Source organism: Lagopus muta, chromosome 6 (genome assembly GCF_023343835.1).
Source record: "Lagopus muta isolate bLagMut1 chromosome 6, bLagMut1 primary, whole genome shotgun sequence".
NCBI lineage: Eukaryota > Metazoa > Chordata > Aves > Galliformes > Phasianidae > Lagopus > Lagopus muta.
In genome coordinates, this window is record NC_064438.1 from 23,556,770 (window position 1) to 23,574,076 (window position 17,307).

A 17,307-nucleotide genomic window follows, 5' to 3' on the forward strand; every position below is an offset into this window, starting at 1 on the left:
AAATCTCATAAGATGGGGTATGTATAAGAACAAGGCTGGACTGAGCTTTGCCCAAGACAGAGGTGAGACTGACCTCAAATGTGTTAAACTAGGAACTGCAGGAGTCAGAGAACTGGCAGGGGGTTTGCCAAAACACTGGTGGTATTTACAAAGCATTAACGTTACCAGGTGTCAACCAAAATGGAGTATATGATGTTTTGTTCCATAACCTGCTCACATGTGTTCTGTAGACGAGCTCTTCCAAAAGCACCACAGGGCTCGCACACCTGACAGCACACTTGTTCAAATGCGACTCTGGTTACTCAGCAGGCTGCCAAGCACCTTAGAACTGTCCCCACTTTGTACTGGAGAGCCCTGGGGACCTTAATGGAGGTGAGAATTTGACTAAGAAGTGTTTCTCTGAGGCAAAGTGGAAGTTGCCATAGAGCTTTCATTTGTGTATCGAGGATTTTCATATACTTGGGTTTTTTTCAAATTAAACTGGATCCTGAACTTCCTGACTTTCAAATGGTTGTTTTTGGATAACGCTACAGTCCCTCCGAGGACTTTAAAGGCACTCTTGCATATCTCCAACTCTGTGGTTGCCTGTTTTGCCAGGGAGTCCCTGTCTGAGCAGTTATATGTGTGGCTGTTGGTCCAGATGCTGATCTGAGTTGAAAATTTACAACGCCCCCCACATCTATTGGTCTGTACCCCAGTACTATCTCATATATATGGCTCTGCTCTCAAGTAATGATGGAAATAATAATGATCTATATCTGAGTAATTTAGAAGGATGTATGTTTACCAGCAAATTCTGTCTTCTTGCCTGCAGGTACATTTAGAAACTGGTTCACCTCTTTGGGTTCAGCTTTGATCACAGGAGCTGGAGTCATTTCAATGGGAGTCTGTGGAAAAGAAGCAGAAGGAGTTTTTGGATGCTGTCACTTCCCCTGCCCAGAGTGCTCCCACCAGTTCTGTTCACAGCCCCTGCTCACCACTCTGTGTTCCACCCCATATCACAGCTCTGTCCCCAGACAGCCTCTCACTACACACAACAACAACCAGGAGTTCAAATGTAGCCTCCTGAAGTTTGTGCTGCTGGGCAGGCAGTGTTTGCAGGAGAATCCCATGTTTGCAGGAGAATCAGCAGTGGCAGATGGGTATGCTGCCAAGCAGTGTACTGAGTACCTCCAAAAGGTACTTTTGACTTTCATCCTTGGCATTTCTTCCCTTGCTAGACATAGACGATGCAACTTAAACCAACCTCTGTGTTACCATGGGAAGGGCCCCTTTGATCTGTCTTCATTAGAAATGGGAGCATAGATATTGTGCAGAAAAAGAAAACAGAACAAAACCCCATCCTGCTCACATGATTTTCAGCAGGACCACTGGGCAGCTGTTTCCAATTGGAGAGGATTGGGAGTTAAATAAAGAGTACTTTTCTTCCATCTGGGCCGTGCTGCCCCTCAGCTCCCTGGCTTACCAGCCCCCAGGCCACCACAGGCTGGGGGAGTTTTTACACTGAACAGACACATTGCAAACTCCTCCAGACTGTAAACACAGCTGAGAGAGCACCATGGTATAGCTGCCGAGCACACACAGCAGAGCTTCGAGGGCACAGCAAGTTCAAGCTTTGTAAACAGTAGAGGAAGTTTGTGCACAGTTTTGGCTGGAAGTACCCATTTGTTTTGGATGGCTGTTTAAGTGGGAAGATGCTCAGCATGAGTGAATGAAGGAACTGAACCCCAGGGTGGCTCTCCTGTTATCTACTAAGCTGCTACAAGATAACTGAGATCTGTGTTCGAACCTTCCTTTCCAACAAAGCTGGGCTCAGAGACAGCCAAACAGAGCCCCCAGCTCCCTCCCACATACTAGTGGTATAACTGAGCCTCTTCAGACAAACAGACTTTTTAAGAACTCAGATATGACCAATAGACTTGGCCTCCTGTTCCTTAGAAATAATAGTTCCCATTGCCTCATAGGAAAATGCAAAGGAGGAGCTGGACTAGGGCTTCCATTTCCAGTAAGCAACTGAGAAAAGTGAAAGGCCATACGATAAGGCCAAGGCCGTGAAAAAGATAGTGGCAGGGCAGTAGTCTATACTCAAGAGTAATTGGCTCATTGGCATAGCATTAACTGACACTGTTCTCTGAGAAAAATGTAATCCTAAGTCAATGAAAATAAGCAAAAGAGTGGCTACAAAAATACTGGCAGATTGGACGTGAGAGGCCTCCAGCATGTGCAAGCTTAAAAGCCTTTGGGTTTTGTGCCAAGAAAATATGCTTGTATTTAACCCAGATTGTAAAACCTCCTGTGCCAGAGAAAACCTTCCTTCCATCACTTTCTCTGGAAGGATAAGCTATCCTGCAGCTTCACTGCAGGAATCAAGAAGGCAATTCTAGCTAGCCTAAGGTTTGGTGCTGCTCTGACTGCTATTTCAAGAGGGGAATGATAAAGGATGCAATATTCGGGCTTCTTCTGTCCAGCCGGCAGCTTAATCACCTAGCAGGACCCTGCAGTCACACAGCTGGGTCCACATCACAGGAGTGCCACTGTGTGAGAGCCCAAGTTCCCAATGGACCTTCAATGGGCTCACCTCCTCGGGGACTGGCAGTCTCTGCAGAGGGTTGAGGTTCAGCACAGGTCTGGAGCTGGCAGCCAGCTGGGACTCAGGCGGGTCTAGAGCAAGGTTCTGTTCCTGCTTCACCATGATGGAGCAGAGCTTGGGCCCCAGAGACCACACTCCATTCTCCAGCTCTGAAACATGTACAACGTGAGAGTCAAACTCTAGTAAGAACAGGACAAAAAAAAAAAATCCATGCAGACAGCTTCCCCCCATCTGGGGAGGCTGCCTTTCCAAGTTTAGCACTGTCACCACACAAGCATCTGCAGGCCCACAACAGAGGGAACAAAAGGGAACAAACCCCCAGTGTGCGGAGAGCGGAGACAGGACAGAGCTAGAGGGATCGTGTCTCTGCCCTGCTCTGCTCTCCCTATGCAGCCGATGTGCTCAAAGACAGCTGCGGGGTTTCTTCCCTCACTGATGTCTTGGTCTCATTCTCTGGAGTTTATTTATACTTAGAACTCAGTGTAAGGAGGATGCTGGGCTTGGCTTCTCAGGCAACATGGCCAGCATCACAGAGCTGCCAGGTGTTTTACCAAGAATAGCACTGCCTCTGTGCTAGAGAGCTGGAGAGCACAAAGGCAAAGAGAGGCTGCTGGGGGGTCCATCCATGCACTTTGGCCTCCTGCTGATGCTGTATCGTGTACCACTGTGGCTTGGCCGCAGGACAAGAGGAGATGATGGGAAGAAGCCCGGTGTGGCACTCTGCTTGTGGGGCTGCTGTCCTCAGTCTTACCTCTGCTGCTCTGCATTGCTTGGGGGCTGCTGTGAGCTGCTGTGCCAAGCTGCCATTGCTGACAGTGGCAGGAGCAGCAGCGCTGAAGAGCACTGAATGGAGATGTGTGGGGATGCGACCTTGGACCCTGCCTGCTCTGTACCATGCATGTGGTGTAAGCCAGGCTCACCACTGGAAGCAGAGATACCAGGAGTGGTACAACTCACATGGGTGAAAAAAGTTGCCAGGCAGGAGAGTGGCCTGGGCTCTGTTCTGAAGCTTTGGTCCCTTTATTGCTCTTCAAATACTTCAGACTGCCAAAAAGTTACTCCGCGCTGGCCTGGAGCCTGCATCCTCCACTCTAATCCTCATCCCTTCCCCTTTTTATCTGACAAACAGAAACTCATTTATCTTGACAAAGGACAGACTATTTCTAAGTATGTCACCAGACAGTGCCCCAGTTGGCTTGACGTAAGGCAACATTCAGGCTCACTCTCCAGCCCCTGCACATCTCTGTCTGCACATACTGCTCCCACAGCCAGGGGGGTTGCCCAGCTGTTTGCTGCCCAAAGCAGCTCTGTAGTGCAGCCTCAGTCCAGAAGATGTCCTGGCAGGAGGAGAGGAGGAAGGTCCTTCTTAGCTCCAAAAAACGTCTGTGCAAAGAAGGGCATGAAAGAGCAATTTGTCATGATGGAGCTGCCATGTGAACCAAAGTTAAAGGTACCGTAAAGTCATCTTTGCCCAACTCAGGTTTTGTTGCCCACAGGAGAAGAAAGGGTGGAACCCTGAGACACAGTTGTCTCAAAGCTTGAGCAGAAATTACATCAGCTTTGCCTGTGGTATGTCTTCCTGTCTTTGGCTTGGCATCCCTTACTTTGCTGCCTGGAGAAGTCTTTCTAGCTGGGGCCCATTCTTTCCAGCTCTCTGTGTGGCTGGAAATCTTCAAGTACAGACACAAGATGCTGTGGCTACTCCATGCGTATACCAGCTCAGCGTGCTCCTCCCAGAGCTGCTGGATCACTTCCTAGAGCTTCCATAATGTCGCAGGGCCAGCATCATCAAGGAGCGTCTCAGGCAGTGGTGCACTGCAGAGTTGTGAGAATTAAGAGGCTGCTGAGCAGACAGACTGAATTGCATTTTCAGTGACCTGTGAAGGACACCAAACCCACATCTGGTAATGAAGTCCCAGTTGCCCCTGGTATGCAAGCAAGCCCTTTCTTATGGTTGGAGGCAAGGTGTTAGCCACAAGAATTTGCATACAGAGAACTTGGACTAACTTCTTCTGTCTGACCACAGCCTGTTACAGAGGTGAGAGATCTTGAGAAGTGTTCTGTGTCCCAACTCTAGACAAGTTCAGATAACTTGTGTCAGGCCTGACAGAGGATTGTACAATTTAATCTCATTCCTCTGCAAAGCAATTAACAGTCCACAGCATTCCCCACTAAATCTCTTCCAGGGTTTCTCTATGCCCACAGTAGGAATCTTTTGCCTACTGGCTAATCTGAAGTTCCTTTGGTGTGATTTTAGGCCTCACTCTCCTCATCTTTTCTTCCTGCTGCAGAACTCTATGCTCTCTTTTTCTCAGAAGCGCAAGACATCCTCCATCTGAGAGGCCTGTTGCTGAAGCCAGTTATCAGGCAAGGGAGAGCAGACCACCAACAGTTTTCCCCATTAAGACTTGACTCAGAAAGACAGCAGCCCCCAGAGCTGTCAGTCCAGACAGTCCGAGGAGCAGACACCCAAATAATTATACATGTCATCCTCCCATTTCCTGTCTATGTTCTGACCCAGCTCTGTTTCCCACCCTTGGAGATTTATCTAGGGAATGGTTGGGTTGCAGACTCACAAACACATAAGCCATCAGAGGGTCAACAATGGACTGAGAAGGAAGCTTTTTGTGTGGACACATCCATGTTTTGCTGCATGAGAGGACACTTCAGAGGTATGTCCATTATGTAACCACTGCAGAATCCACTGTATGTTGAGGGATGCCAAGAATCTCATGCTCTGCTGTGGGTCCTCTGTACTTGATAGGAAGAAGTATGGCTGTGAGATGTCCATAGGTGCTCTAGGTTGGAGAGGTGCTAAGTCAAAGAGCAACAGGGAAGCAGGACTTGGACAGGAATTCAATCACTAGCCTTGAGGCTGGTTTTGCACCCACTGTTGTGCATGATCCTGGCTTCCCTTGCTCCTGGCATCAAATCACAGCCTGCAGAATGGAGGGCTCATACTGTGAACTAAAACAGTCAGTCTGTGTTCAAACCATCTGGGAAGCAGACTCCACAGATAAACAGGGTCACAACGCACCCAGAGGCTTGCCCTGGCTGACTCGTGTTAGTGGGAACCATGTGGGAAGGGGCAGGATTTGGAAGTGCTGAAGATCTGCAGAAAAGCTGGGAGAAAGCTGATAAGCAGCAAGCCTCAGTCAGCTCCAACGCCTAGACAGAGCCCAGGCGTTCCTAAGGAACTCTGCAGACCAAGCAGTTCTGGGTTAATGTTAAAGAAAAGCCACTCCTGGTAATTAATTTCTAGTGAATGTCTAAAAGGACTGAGACTGGATGGAGCTGTGCCAAAAGGACTGCACAGTGTTACAAATACTGGACCTGACTCAGGGCTACACTGGAACATGACTCACATCCCACTACAAGCCAAGATAGCCCTGGAAAGATGGGCTGAATTATTCCACTGCAGGACTTGTGGCATAGATACCCCTATACTTGCCACACTAATATTAGACCTTACTCCCAGAACAGAGCTTGTCTGCACTCTTAGAGAGCAAACGCCAGATTCCATCTCAGCCTCTCCTGGTTTATGTGCTCACACTGTACCAGCCTCTGCCTAAGGAGGAATGTTGCAGTGCATTCAGGAGACTCGTGGACTCGCCTTGGAGAGAATGCAACTGAAGCTGGGATATGTCCAGATGCAGAGAAGTGACAGGTGCCATAGAACTGAGTCTCTATGGTATCTTCATGCATCCAGGCTTCAAGGAGTATTTCACTGCATTTCACAACTCATGCTTCTTGCTTCTCTCATTCCCAAGGCGCACCCTCCTTGTGTTCATTTGCAGAGACTGAATAACCACGTTTCGATGCACTTACTCTGGTTTCTTTTTTGTTAGTTGCCTGATTGACTATTTGGAATGAGTGCCCTCCAAGACTATGTTGGGGTTAAAGGTGGGAACAAAGAATTGTGCAGATGGAAAGCTTTTCTGATATTAAGACAGTGCTTGCTTGGCTTGAATTGCTCGGGATCCTCTCTCGAATACTTTCCTAAGGGACTCCTAGGGAACATGGTAGCAATGGCTGCAATTCTGTAGGAACCAAAGAGGCAGTGAAGGCCAGTTCCACTTATGCCTTTGTACCGCAGAGCTGGGATCCTTCCTGGCCATGATAGGGAAGCCTCTGTCTTGAGTCTCACTCTCACTTAAAGGAATGGCTTTCTTCTGTGTATACTGAGTCTGTGCCACTGCTTTTTCAGGCAGCCCGGTTGTCCATCAGCTGTTGGGACACCCACACAGTGCCGCAAATTACAGGACTCTCTGCAAGGACTGCTCTAAAAATATCCAGCCATCATAAATTATCCTGAAATGAATTGTTTTAAAAATAGACTTTGAAATGACTGTTCCTTTCTGTCTCCTGCTAAAAGATCTGCTGGTAAAGAAGCCACTTAGCTTTCCACATGTACCAGCACTGATTGCAGCCAGAGACTCATGCTTCCTATATTCAAGCCAAAACCCTGTTGACGGATGCCAAAACAGACCTGGATCTAGGGCATCCACACCCAGGCTTGCAGGATCCTAAAATGACTTTTGCCTATTGCGTGCCAGAAGCTGGCAGCACACAGAACCACAGCCATTATCCTCGTAAATAACAGCTAGCCCAGCAAAGGAGCAATGTGATTGTCAGAGCACAAACTGAAGGAAAAAATGTGGGCTGCATTTAACAATGGCAGATCAAATTCTTCCCTGGATTAGCCATGCGCAAGCTCAAGGGTTAGCCAGTTTGTCCTTATATGAGGAAGACAGCCAGAGCCGCTGCTACCAGATGTGTCTGACTGTGCAGTGTGCGTGTCTCGTGCTCACCGTTAGCATTATCTTCAGTCTTGACAGGCATGAGGGGGCTCTGGGGAGCAGAGTCTCCGCTGAGGGAGTAGCTGTGCTCTGCCTGGATGCCTGGAGTGGGTGGGTCCAGGTCCATGTCCAGCAGCGGGTTCTTTTCAGCCAGAACTGGGTCATCGAAGAAACTGCTGAAGAGGTCGTTGGAGAAATCCTCCATGTTGTCGGAGAAGTGATCCAGGTTCTCGGAGAAATGCTGAGGAAAATCCAAGGGAGATAGAATATTAGTGTCAACTCCAAGAGGAATCCGAGCCTTCTGCTGTGCTGACAGCCAAACCTCAGCAAAAGCACTTTCTGGATGGGAAAGAGCAGTTGCTACCCCTTCCTTGCATCAGTGTGATAAATACACCAGGAGTTTAGATAGAAAAAGCCGAGGTGCTTTACAGGTTCTCTGCCTATTTATCTACGCTGTGAACACTCATGAAACTTCCACGTTCTCGCATCTCCTCCTTCCTCTGTGGGTACCTATCTTCAGCTTCCCAGCATCATCTCACTATGACACCTAGCCAAGCAGAGCACAAGGCAAGAAATCGCTGTGATGACAAAAAGTAAGTGTGGCAGAAAATCATGGTCTCCAGCACCTGCCTGTGGTGACAGACATTTTCTCATGATCTCTGCCAGCAGCAATAGGCGCTCCGATGCCCCAGAGAACATCAAACCAGCTGCTGATTTCTATCAGAGGAAAAAGAAAAAAATCAATTGGATCCACATAACAGGAAGGCCCCCTGTTATATTTAATTTCCTCTGGGATTTCACAGCCCCTCTGTGGACCATATGAAGCTGTCCTCCAGCCAGATAATGACTGTGAAATTCTGCTCCCCGATGAAGTTTAAACACTACAGATGGGCTGTTAACAACAAACAATCATGCCACTAATCATTCTAGTAGCAGCCAGTAAATCTGGCTGGTGCAGTTGGGGAGCTGGGCTCCCGATGCCACAGGAACCTGCTTCTTTTGAGGCATATCCTCCTATTCAGAAGTCAGATTGCTAACTTTTCCATTTGCTACAACAAAGCGCTGGTTGAGCAGGGAGAAAAATGATTGCCAAATACCAGCTGAAAAATTATCCCATTCGTTGGCAGATTGACACTTTTGGCTCATGGAGAGGAAAGAAAAGACAGATACATTCAAGTGACTATATTACACAGACAGAACTGTGTAACTTAAATGAACTGGAGAGCTCAGCCGAGTCAGACTGCCCCCACCCGCCTGACTGTAAAAGCATCTGGGTGGGCAGAAGAGCGTTGAAAGCAGCACATTGAAATACCAGGAGTAAAGGGTATGGACACAAGAGAGTGGGAGACAGCACACAGATCCTAGAGCAGAGGCATGAATGCCAGTGAAAATCTCAGTGGGAGAGCCAGTTCCCAGAGGAGGGGGGGGTGAGTGCAGTTCTTTCCCCACCTGTAATACTGAGGAAGGAGTTGGCCAGAGGACCCCGGATGCTGGACTGTGCAGGTTCCTGTTCCTACAGGAAGGTATATTTGCTTTACCTGAGCACAATATCACTCTGTCAACATTACTTGGGCTGCCTGAGCATAGGGTGAGGCTGGGGAATGAAGTAGGCTCCAACTGAGCAGACTCACACTTCCCACCAAGTGGGGGAAGGAAACGGTAAGCTGCTGTAGGTTCTATCATTGCAGTGCCCTTCACCCTCCAGTGTCATCCCTCAGCCACTCAATTTAAAAATCAAGTGCTCACAGAGCATGCAGGAAATGGGGGAAAGTCCCTGCTGCCTACATTCTACATGACACCAGGTTTCTCTCCCAGTGAGAAGGCCCTCCCAGGAAAGTCTGGGATGAAGATTTCTCCTCTTGTTCCCATACTGACAGGATGTAGGTGAGGCAGCTACTCAGCCATTTTCAAGCTGCCTAGAAGCAATTCTGCACTTGAACTGAGTGACAGCAAATTCTTCCCATCCGCGCTGTTCTTCTGAGGGAGCTGAGCCAGCAGATGGAATTGGGTTATCTAAAAAGCACTGAAAAACCATGTTTGTCCTGTCCTACAACACAGAGCAGTAAGAGAGTTTGGAGTCCTGAGCATTAACCCCAGAGAGTGCCTGCTCGTGTAACAGCTGTTCTTTGTCTTGCTTTCTCCAAACAACACAAGCAAACAGGATATGAACATGATAGCCTTATGGTAAGGATGAGAATGTAACCAATCATAGAAAAGTAAAGGGATTCAGAGTTTTGGCTGCCAGTGTAACACCAGAACACACAGGCATCCCGTGTCATGGCTATAAGTACAGCCATAGCCTTATAAACTAGAATGAACATGTGACACTCAAAGAGGACAGGGAACGGATGGGCAGCTGCAGGAATAATCGTCTGTGATGGCCACATGCTTCAAATTTCTTCCACAAGTTTGCATTAACAAAGGTGGGGCTGAAAACAGCCAGGCAGAAGATGCGGTTATGCAATAGTTCCACTCACTTTTAGCACCCATGCTTAAAATAAGGATTTATTGGGCAGCCATCAGTCTTCCCATTGCAGGACAAGCCTACCTGGAGGGAAGAGAAGCTATGCCTCTGGGTCAGATGTCAGTAATGAGTGCACGGGGCTGGTCAGCACAGCTTTAACACAGGCACTGACACTGGCAGATGCCATCGCATATTTCTGATTCTGCTTTTAGACACCACACAGGCTGTCTGGGGATCTCCCTGCTCGAAAGTGATGATGAAGAAGCAGCACTCTGTTTCCAGAGATGCAGGAGCTCAGCTCTACCAGAGCCCATTCTCTCCCAAGAGACAGACATAAAGTAGCACCTTTTCATCTCTCATCAACCATACATTTACCAGCCCAGCATCTCTGAGTGGGATGGTGGAGAGAAAGCAGCTGTGCTTGAGGACTAGCTAGCATATGAGACAGGGAGTAACTGTGGTATTATCAAAGGTGGCATCAGGGATTGGACAGAAAGAGCATCCACACAGAGCTGGAGACTGCTTTTATTCAGAGAAGAAAGCAAGTGGCAAAGGAAAGTAGAAGAAGGAAGGGCAAAGCAAATAATGACATGGCTTTGTAGCCACCTAAATCCACAAGAGAAAAAGCAAGAAGTTAAACCACCAAGTCCTGAGGAGACTGCTGGGCCTCTTCATGGGCTTCATTCCTTCCTGATGCCAACAGCTACCGTAAGCTTTAGGATAGGTATCAATGTAGTTAGTAACAATGATTAGCAACAATATCCGTAATGCAGCCGTGAGGCAACAAGAAACTATCTCTTGTCCAGATACAACTGTGAAGCAAAGCCCAGTGTTTATTTCAGAACCACTGCTAGTTAGCCCAGATCAACCCTAACAGCCCAGAATATGCAAATTCTGCCACTCAGCCTTAGTGGGAGAGCTATGCCTATCTGGTAAAACTCTGAGAAGGCTTCAGCCAGCCTTCTCCTTAACACATGTGAGAGAGAAGGCTCTGGATAACTGCAGGTCCCAGGGTACGGTGTGTCAGGGCTGCATGGATCACAGCAGAGCATGAGAGCCAAGAGCTGCCAGATTCTGAGTGATAACAGAAGCAGGCTAATCACCCAACCAAACATGTGCTCCTTGAGGCTTTGAGCTGATACACCAATGGAGGTGCTGTACCTGTCATTTCTTTCCATCTAGGCTGCAAAGCACACAGCCAAAGGCCTGCATGTTCTGCCACTGAATGAAAGGAATGTGCTGGGCCTTGGAGAGACTTTTCCCAACACCACAGCAGACTAGAAGCACATTAAGCATAAGGTCCAAGAAAGAGCGCCACAGGTATTGGATGGGAATGGTGGGATGTGTGGAGATACACAAGCAGAGCAGACTCTTCACCTCACGCACTGTCCAAGGTCTAAACTCTCTAACAGCACATTCCAGCCAGCTCCTGCTCCTTAGGGAAAAAAGTATCCTTATTGTGACAGTGAAGGAACCTGCAAGTCTACTGAGATTCTCCTTCACAATATCTCAAGTAACTTTCATGGGCCTAGCTTGAGCAAGGAGGACCAGTCAACTGGGGAACGTGATTCTTTACCATCCTGGGCCAGAGGGAGCAGGCATGAAGCTGGGGGAAACAGCTTCCAGATGGGTTACAGAGCTCACAGCACAGTCTCATTTTGCATTATTCCCTCCTGCTATCTCCCCCTCCCTTTTGCACCCTCCTTCCTTCTTCTAACTATGCTCCAAAGCCAAGAAATAGCACGAGATGTGTTTCCAAAGCTGTATTACCAGTGAGCGGTCAGGGAGGGGGCAGCCAAGGGACAGAAACGCAATGGCGAGGATGTGCTAGATTTCCTGATCCAAGCCTGATTTGTAGCCACCCATCCCCCACTGCAGCTCTGGGAGGACGGGGAGGTAGTGCCCAAGGGGAACAACCTGGGGTGTGCAAGCAGGGGTGGCAACGATCTCATCTCCAGGCAGCCTGAAGCTGGTCTCATGCCACAGGAGAATCTGCTCAGGCTGAGGCCACCTCTGCCACAGGGAGAGCGTGAATCTGTCAGCTGCTGGCTCCTGCTCTCTCTCACTCGTGGTGACCGACATAGGCACTAACTCTTCCAAACATATTTCCACCACATGTTTTCACCCTGACCTCATGCTTAGGGTTGTCTAAATAGCAAACTGTGTGTGCGTGCGTGCACTTCTCATTTGAACACCCCTTCCTGTTGTACAGCAGTTATCCTGGGAGTTAATGAAAGGCATTCAGACATCCAAATGCAAACTTTTATTTGCCCCCACCCAGAGCTGGAGTTAAACCTCTGGAGGGCCTCAGGAAGAGATTGAGGCATTAAGCTTATTCCACTGTCCAGCTGTGTACACGGTGCACCTTGAGGTGCTCCTACCCAGTGGCTCCACATGGCTGAGAAAGGAACTGTTTCCTCTCCTTGCATCCACTTCTCCACTGCGGTCACTTTGGATACATCTGTACCTCCCTTTCCCTTTCACATATCCATCCTCTTACTGTGACTTTCCCTCCCCACCTCCACTGGAGCTATTTGGAAACAGTTTCCCTCTAGGATCGGTTTAGTTCTCACAGCCTCCCTGCTCCCACTACAATGGTTCGGCTCCAAGGAGAAAGCAGCAAGGGGCTAATCCAGCTGGGTGGGAGCCCAGGCCCAGGAGATGAAGGGCCTTTGCAGGTTGGAGGTTCTGCTCATGCTGGCAGGCGGGGCAGATGGGGAGGGGAATCTTCTGACTTTTCTCTTTTCTTTTTGAAAGTATTTTTCCTCTTTGCTTGCCAAGATAAATCTCCTGTCCCAGCTGTGACATCTGCATTTCCCTTCTCTGCTTTCACTAAGGAATGAAGCCCCCTGCACTCCAGCTTCACAGCCGAGGTTTCCTTTACATTCCAGAAAAGAAGAGCCCATACACTCCAGACAGTCCTTCTGCTCGCTTTAAAATGCAGTGAATTTTAGAGCTTATGAAAGTGAAGGTCTTGACAGCATTAATGGGGTCCATGCGGGACAGACAGCTGCTGTGCACACTTCATCTCAATGTCTAGTCAGTGCAACTGCTCCCCATGGGGCACAAGTGATCATCCACTACCTCTTGGCTCTCTCCAATCCCTCTGGTGCTCTTCTACCCTGACCTACATGGGTGAGAGGGGACACCAAAGTCCATCATGGACCGCATCTCACTGCTTTTCCACTCAAGTTCTGCCCATGCCCGCATTCTGCCTGGGCAGTCTTGCTCCCTGCCCTTCCTGCATCTCTGCATGGCAGTGCTGAAGCAATTCGGTCCAAACGGTCTGCAAATTCAAGCACTATTCCCCTCCAGCAGCTCAACCTCAGCTGCACTAGCAGTACTCCTCCATCCTTCTCAGATCCCGGGGAGCCCAGGGTGATTTTCAGCATCCTGGGCTCAGCCTGTGCAGCTAACCAGACGCCTCCCTGACACCCAGCCTCCAAGCGGCAGAGGGCTTGGCTCAGACGGATCTGGAATCGGGCCCAGAATTTACTGCCTTCTGTAGAATAATGCAGAATGACAGGGAAAGGAGAGGAGGAGGAGGGTTGCATCACTGAAAGCAAGGCAGGGGACCCACTTCGCCTTGACTCTGCTGTGCCATCAGCTCCCTCGAGCAGGGCATGCGGCCCCTCAGAGTGAAGGTGCGGTCACAGCCATGTCCCCGGTGCCTCGCGCAGTCCCGTCTTCTTGCGGAAACCTCCTTCCACCGAGCGGCTGTGCCAAGGGCCTGGATTTACAATTTCCAGCGCTAGGCGCCACAAGACCTAGGAGAGACGACGGAGGCTCAAGACACAATCGGAAGAAGGCGATGCGGGGAGCGGCGCCAGCACAAGGCGCTCCCCCAGGCCCCGAAGCGAGGGAGCGGCGGGGGACGCGAGCGGCCGACGTCCTCCCGAGCCCCGGGCGCCCGCAGCCGCCTCCCCGCCGCTCCGCTCCGCGACGGGAGCCCGGCGTCCGAGAGGGCGGCAGGTGCAGGGGGGCGAACCCCGCGCCCGCTTCGCCGGCGGTGAACGGCCGCCGCCGCACGCTTCCAACGGCCGGCGGCGGCGGCAGCAGCTCATTGGCCGGCGGCGCCGAGGCGGCGGCCAATGGGTGGCGGCTGCCAGGAGCGGCCGGCGGCGAGGCGGGCGGGAGGAGTGCAGGGTTAGGACGGAGCGGCCCGCGGCCCGCGGCCCGCCGCGATGCGCGGCGACTCGCCTCGCCTCGCCTCGCCTCGCAGGGCGGCTCCGCCCCGCCCCGCCTTGCCCCGCCCCGCCTTGCCACTCCATCGTGAGGGGGTGCCCGCCGCTGGGCCGCCGGCCGAGCACCCCGGCAGCGATCGGAGTGGAGCGAAGGGGGGGGAAGCGCAGCCCCGCGTCTTCCAGTCGCTGCCCCGCGAGGAGGCCCCGCTGGCGCCCGGAGCCGCCCCGAGGGGGGACGGCCTCCGCCCTGTCCGGCCCTGCCGGCCCCGCGGCGGGAAGCAAGCGCTGGTTTGCCCGCTGCACGGGACTGCGCGGCCGGCGGAGACGGGAGCGGCTCTCCTCCCAGCAGCAGCGCCCTGGAGATATGAGGAATGCCTCTGCCTTCCAGCTCGCTTGCGCTGCGTGTACAGTACAAATGCTGCGAGCGGCCCAAATTTCCCTTGGCTTACAGCTCGCAGCCGGCTCGGGTGAAAAATAATTAGAGCAGGATTTAAACCACGCACAGAAGTGGCTACAACTCCCACAGGATGAGGCGTTTACATCAGCTGCTCCTAACTCTAACTTGGCAGAAGATGGGGTGCTATTTCTAGGAGTCTGTCAGGTAAATACGAAGCTGGGGCTTTTTTGAGCCCTGAGACCCAAGGATAACTGCCTACTCCGCAACAAGCAGCCTGGATTTCAGAGCCACTGAGGTGGCAGGTGGGCAGCACTCAAATGGGGCTGTTCTTCACTGGAAGGCAATAGCCCTGGGCTCTGTTCCTCTTGGCTCCTTCTTCCCAGAGAGACGCTGCTGAGAGAGAGAAACCGTGCTGTCATCTCTGCCCCGTTGCCTGACTGCCTGCAGCTTTACCCATTGGTGTCGAATGGGCTGCATCTGCTGAGTGTGCACGAGGCACCTAAACATACCCTACTGCACAGAGATGGGCCCATGCAGTCTTCCAGTTGCTGTAGTGTGGAGAGAAAGGGGTTTATGTGTACTTTACCTCGCTAGGTGTGAAAATACAATCCATCATCTTTGAGAAGGACCCGCTATACTACCCTGATCTTCCACCCAGATTTGCCCTTTGCAAAGCCCAAACACACCCTTCTCAGTGCCAGCAGAGCCAGAACACAACTGGATTTTGGCAGCCAAGCTCATTGGCATGCTGCACCCCTGCACTGCCTAGAAGTGCAGCTCAGACCCAGCTCTGCAAACCTAGAGCAAAATTATCATGAGAAAGCCCACACATTTTTAATTGTGTGTGACAGATCTGCCTGGACAGTGTAAGGAAAAAATCTTGTCGCACAAAAAAATAGCAAACAGAAAGCTAGAACATGCAAGAAGCAAGATAGGAAAAATACTGTGTGTAAGGCTATGCCACGCTATGTTAGGGTTCCACCTGGATTCCCTCCTGGTCACACAGGCACAGAGAGCATCGGCTCAAGTAAGCAGAGGTCCAGGAGGTCTGCACAGGAAGGGTGGAGCTGCTGAAGGACAGCAGGAGGAATCAGGTTCAGGAGAGCCCTAAAGCAATCACCTGGCTGTACTTGTTTGTGCCTCACATGGTTCTGACAGACAGGTACACATGGTGCAATTAAAGGCAGTGAGCAGGGCAAGTGTAAGAAAACGCTACTTTGTGCAATTCCAAACTGTACTGCTGTGCTGAGGGGAAGATGAGGTCACAGCATCCCAAAAGACACAAAATACAGCACGAATGAACTATGCAATTAAAAATAAGTTGGAGAGGTACAACTGCTCAAGCCAATCACTTGTCAGGGGAATGGGGAAGTTTATTTTGTAACTGAAATTAACTTGAATAAACATCACTCCACCATTTCTTCCAATCTTCTTGGAAACTTCTGGCCCTGTCCAGTACTGGGTTGGAGCCACAATAGTCAGCAAATCTCTGCTCCTATGCTGTTCTTCACCCTTGTATTATTATGGGCTTTTTTCTAAATCTTTAAGAAAGGAATCAAAGCAATGGGAAAAGGTGCCCTGAGAGACAGAGGAAATCTGCTTTGGGAGTTAGCTGGAGCAAGAGGAGGAAGAATTTGTATTATCTTTACAATCGGCTTCATTTGTCTCATTGAAACTGTTTCACTTGAATACTCAGAGAACAAAATCAGAGATAATTCACATTTTGTCCCTTGTCAGGTCCCAGTAGGACCATAAAGAAAAGCCTTGGAAAAGGAAGATAGCAGTACTCTGTTCAGGTCCAAGAGCTGAGGCATGCAGCTAATACCAAACATTACTGGTGGCTTTCATTCCTCGGGTCTTTGTAAAGGACAATCATAGAGCAAGTAAGCCAGACCAGATGCTTTGTGAGAGTTGTTCATCCAAAATTTTTGACTGAGAGATTGAAAGCTGGGATCTTCAGTGGCAAAGCCGGGCAAGAGCTGGGTTTTGCAACCAGCACGTTGAGTGGGATCCCACCGGCTGCTGCAGTGTTTGCTGTCTCTGGGGATGTGATATGCGCAGGCATCCTGTAGCTGGAGCAGCTTTGTGTGAGCTGGGTTGAGACAGGGGACTCCTTGCTCTGTGTGCGAGCACATAGGAGATGTTCCTGCTTCTGGGCATCGGGACTGTTTTCAAAGCAATTCAGCTTGGAATGCAGATTTCTGACCTGCTGTCAATATTCCAGTGGAAAATCTGTGCCCTGGGTAGCAGATAGGAAATTAAACTTCAGCTTCAGTGCTGAAGGTATCATTTTCACCTCAGAGGTAGAGCAGCAGAAACAGGAATCTCCAGAGAACAGGGAAATCCTTCCTTCACCAGGAAGGGCAGTAACACCTCTCAGGCCACTCCTCACTACTGGGGCAGCCTGCATTAACAGTGTCCCTGATGACAATGTAGCATGGGGTCAGAGCCCTATGTTCCAAAGATGAGATTGGAGATCTGACTGACTAGAGACAATGCAGTTGCTTCAGCCATGGGATGAAAATCAAGGTTGAAGGAGAAGGGCAGCCATTGCCAGCCCTTTCCTAGCAGGACTTCTCCATGACAAGGCCTAGCAGCTGAGTTCTCTGTAGCTGGTGAAAAGAAGTAGAAACCTGAAGATGCCTGGGAGCAGAGCTCAGGTAGAGTCAGAAGTCTCTGGAAAGAAAAAGCACTATGCTCCTTTGAAGACAGTAAATCTACAGTGCCCTGAAAACCTGTCCAAAAGCTCCCATAATATGGGATCGGGTCAGGCACCTGCACTCCAGTCCTGAAGCATGCAGAAACCTGTGGATTTGGGAATCTGTTCCCTGGACACACCTAGAGTGACACAAGGAGCTGATCAGAAAATTCAC

The 17,307-nt window shown here is 50.2% G+C and overlaps 1 protein-coding gene across 3 annotated transcripts in view; it reads right to left on the reverse strand.

Moving 5' to 3' along the window:
* The window catches only part of CREB3L1 (cAMP responsive element binding protein 3 like 1), a 43,080-nt gene that overhangs the window by 13,405 nt on the left and 12,368 nt on the right, over nucleotides 1-17,307 (reverse strand). For all 3 annotated transcript variants that reach the window (XM_048949101.1, XM_048949100.1, XM_048949098.1), the window contains exons 2-4: nucleotides 7,402-7,630; nucleotides 2,579-2,739; nucleotides 788-887 (exon numbers count right to left, since the gene is read on the reverse strand). In XM_048949101.1, coding sequence (XP_048805058.1) covers nucleotides 788-887; nucleotides 2,579-2,739; nucleotides 7,402-7,630 — 490 coding nt within the window. The remainder of the gene's footprint in view (nucleotides 1-787; nucleotides 888-2,578; nucleotides 2,740-7,401; nucleotides 7,631-17,307) is intronic.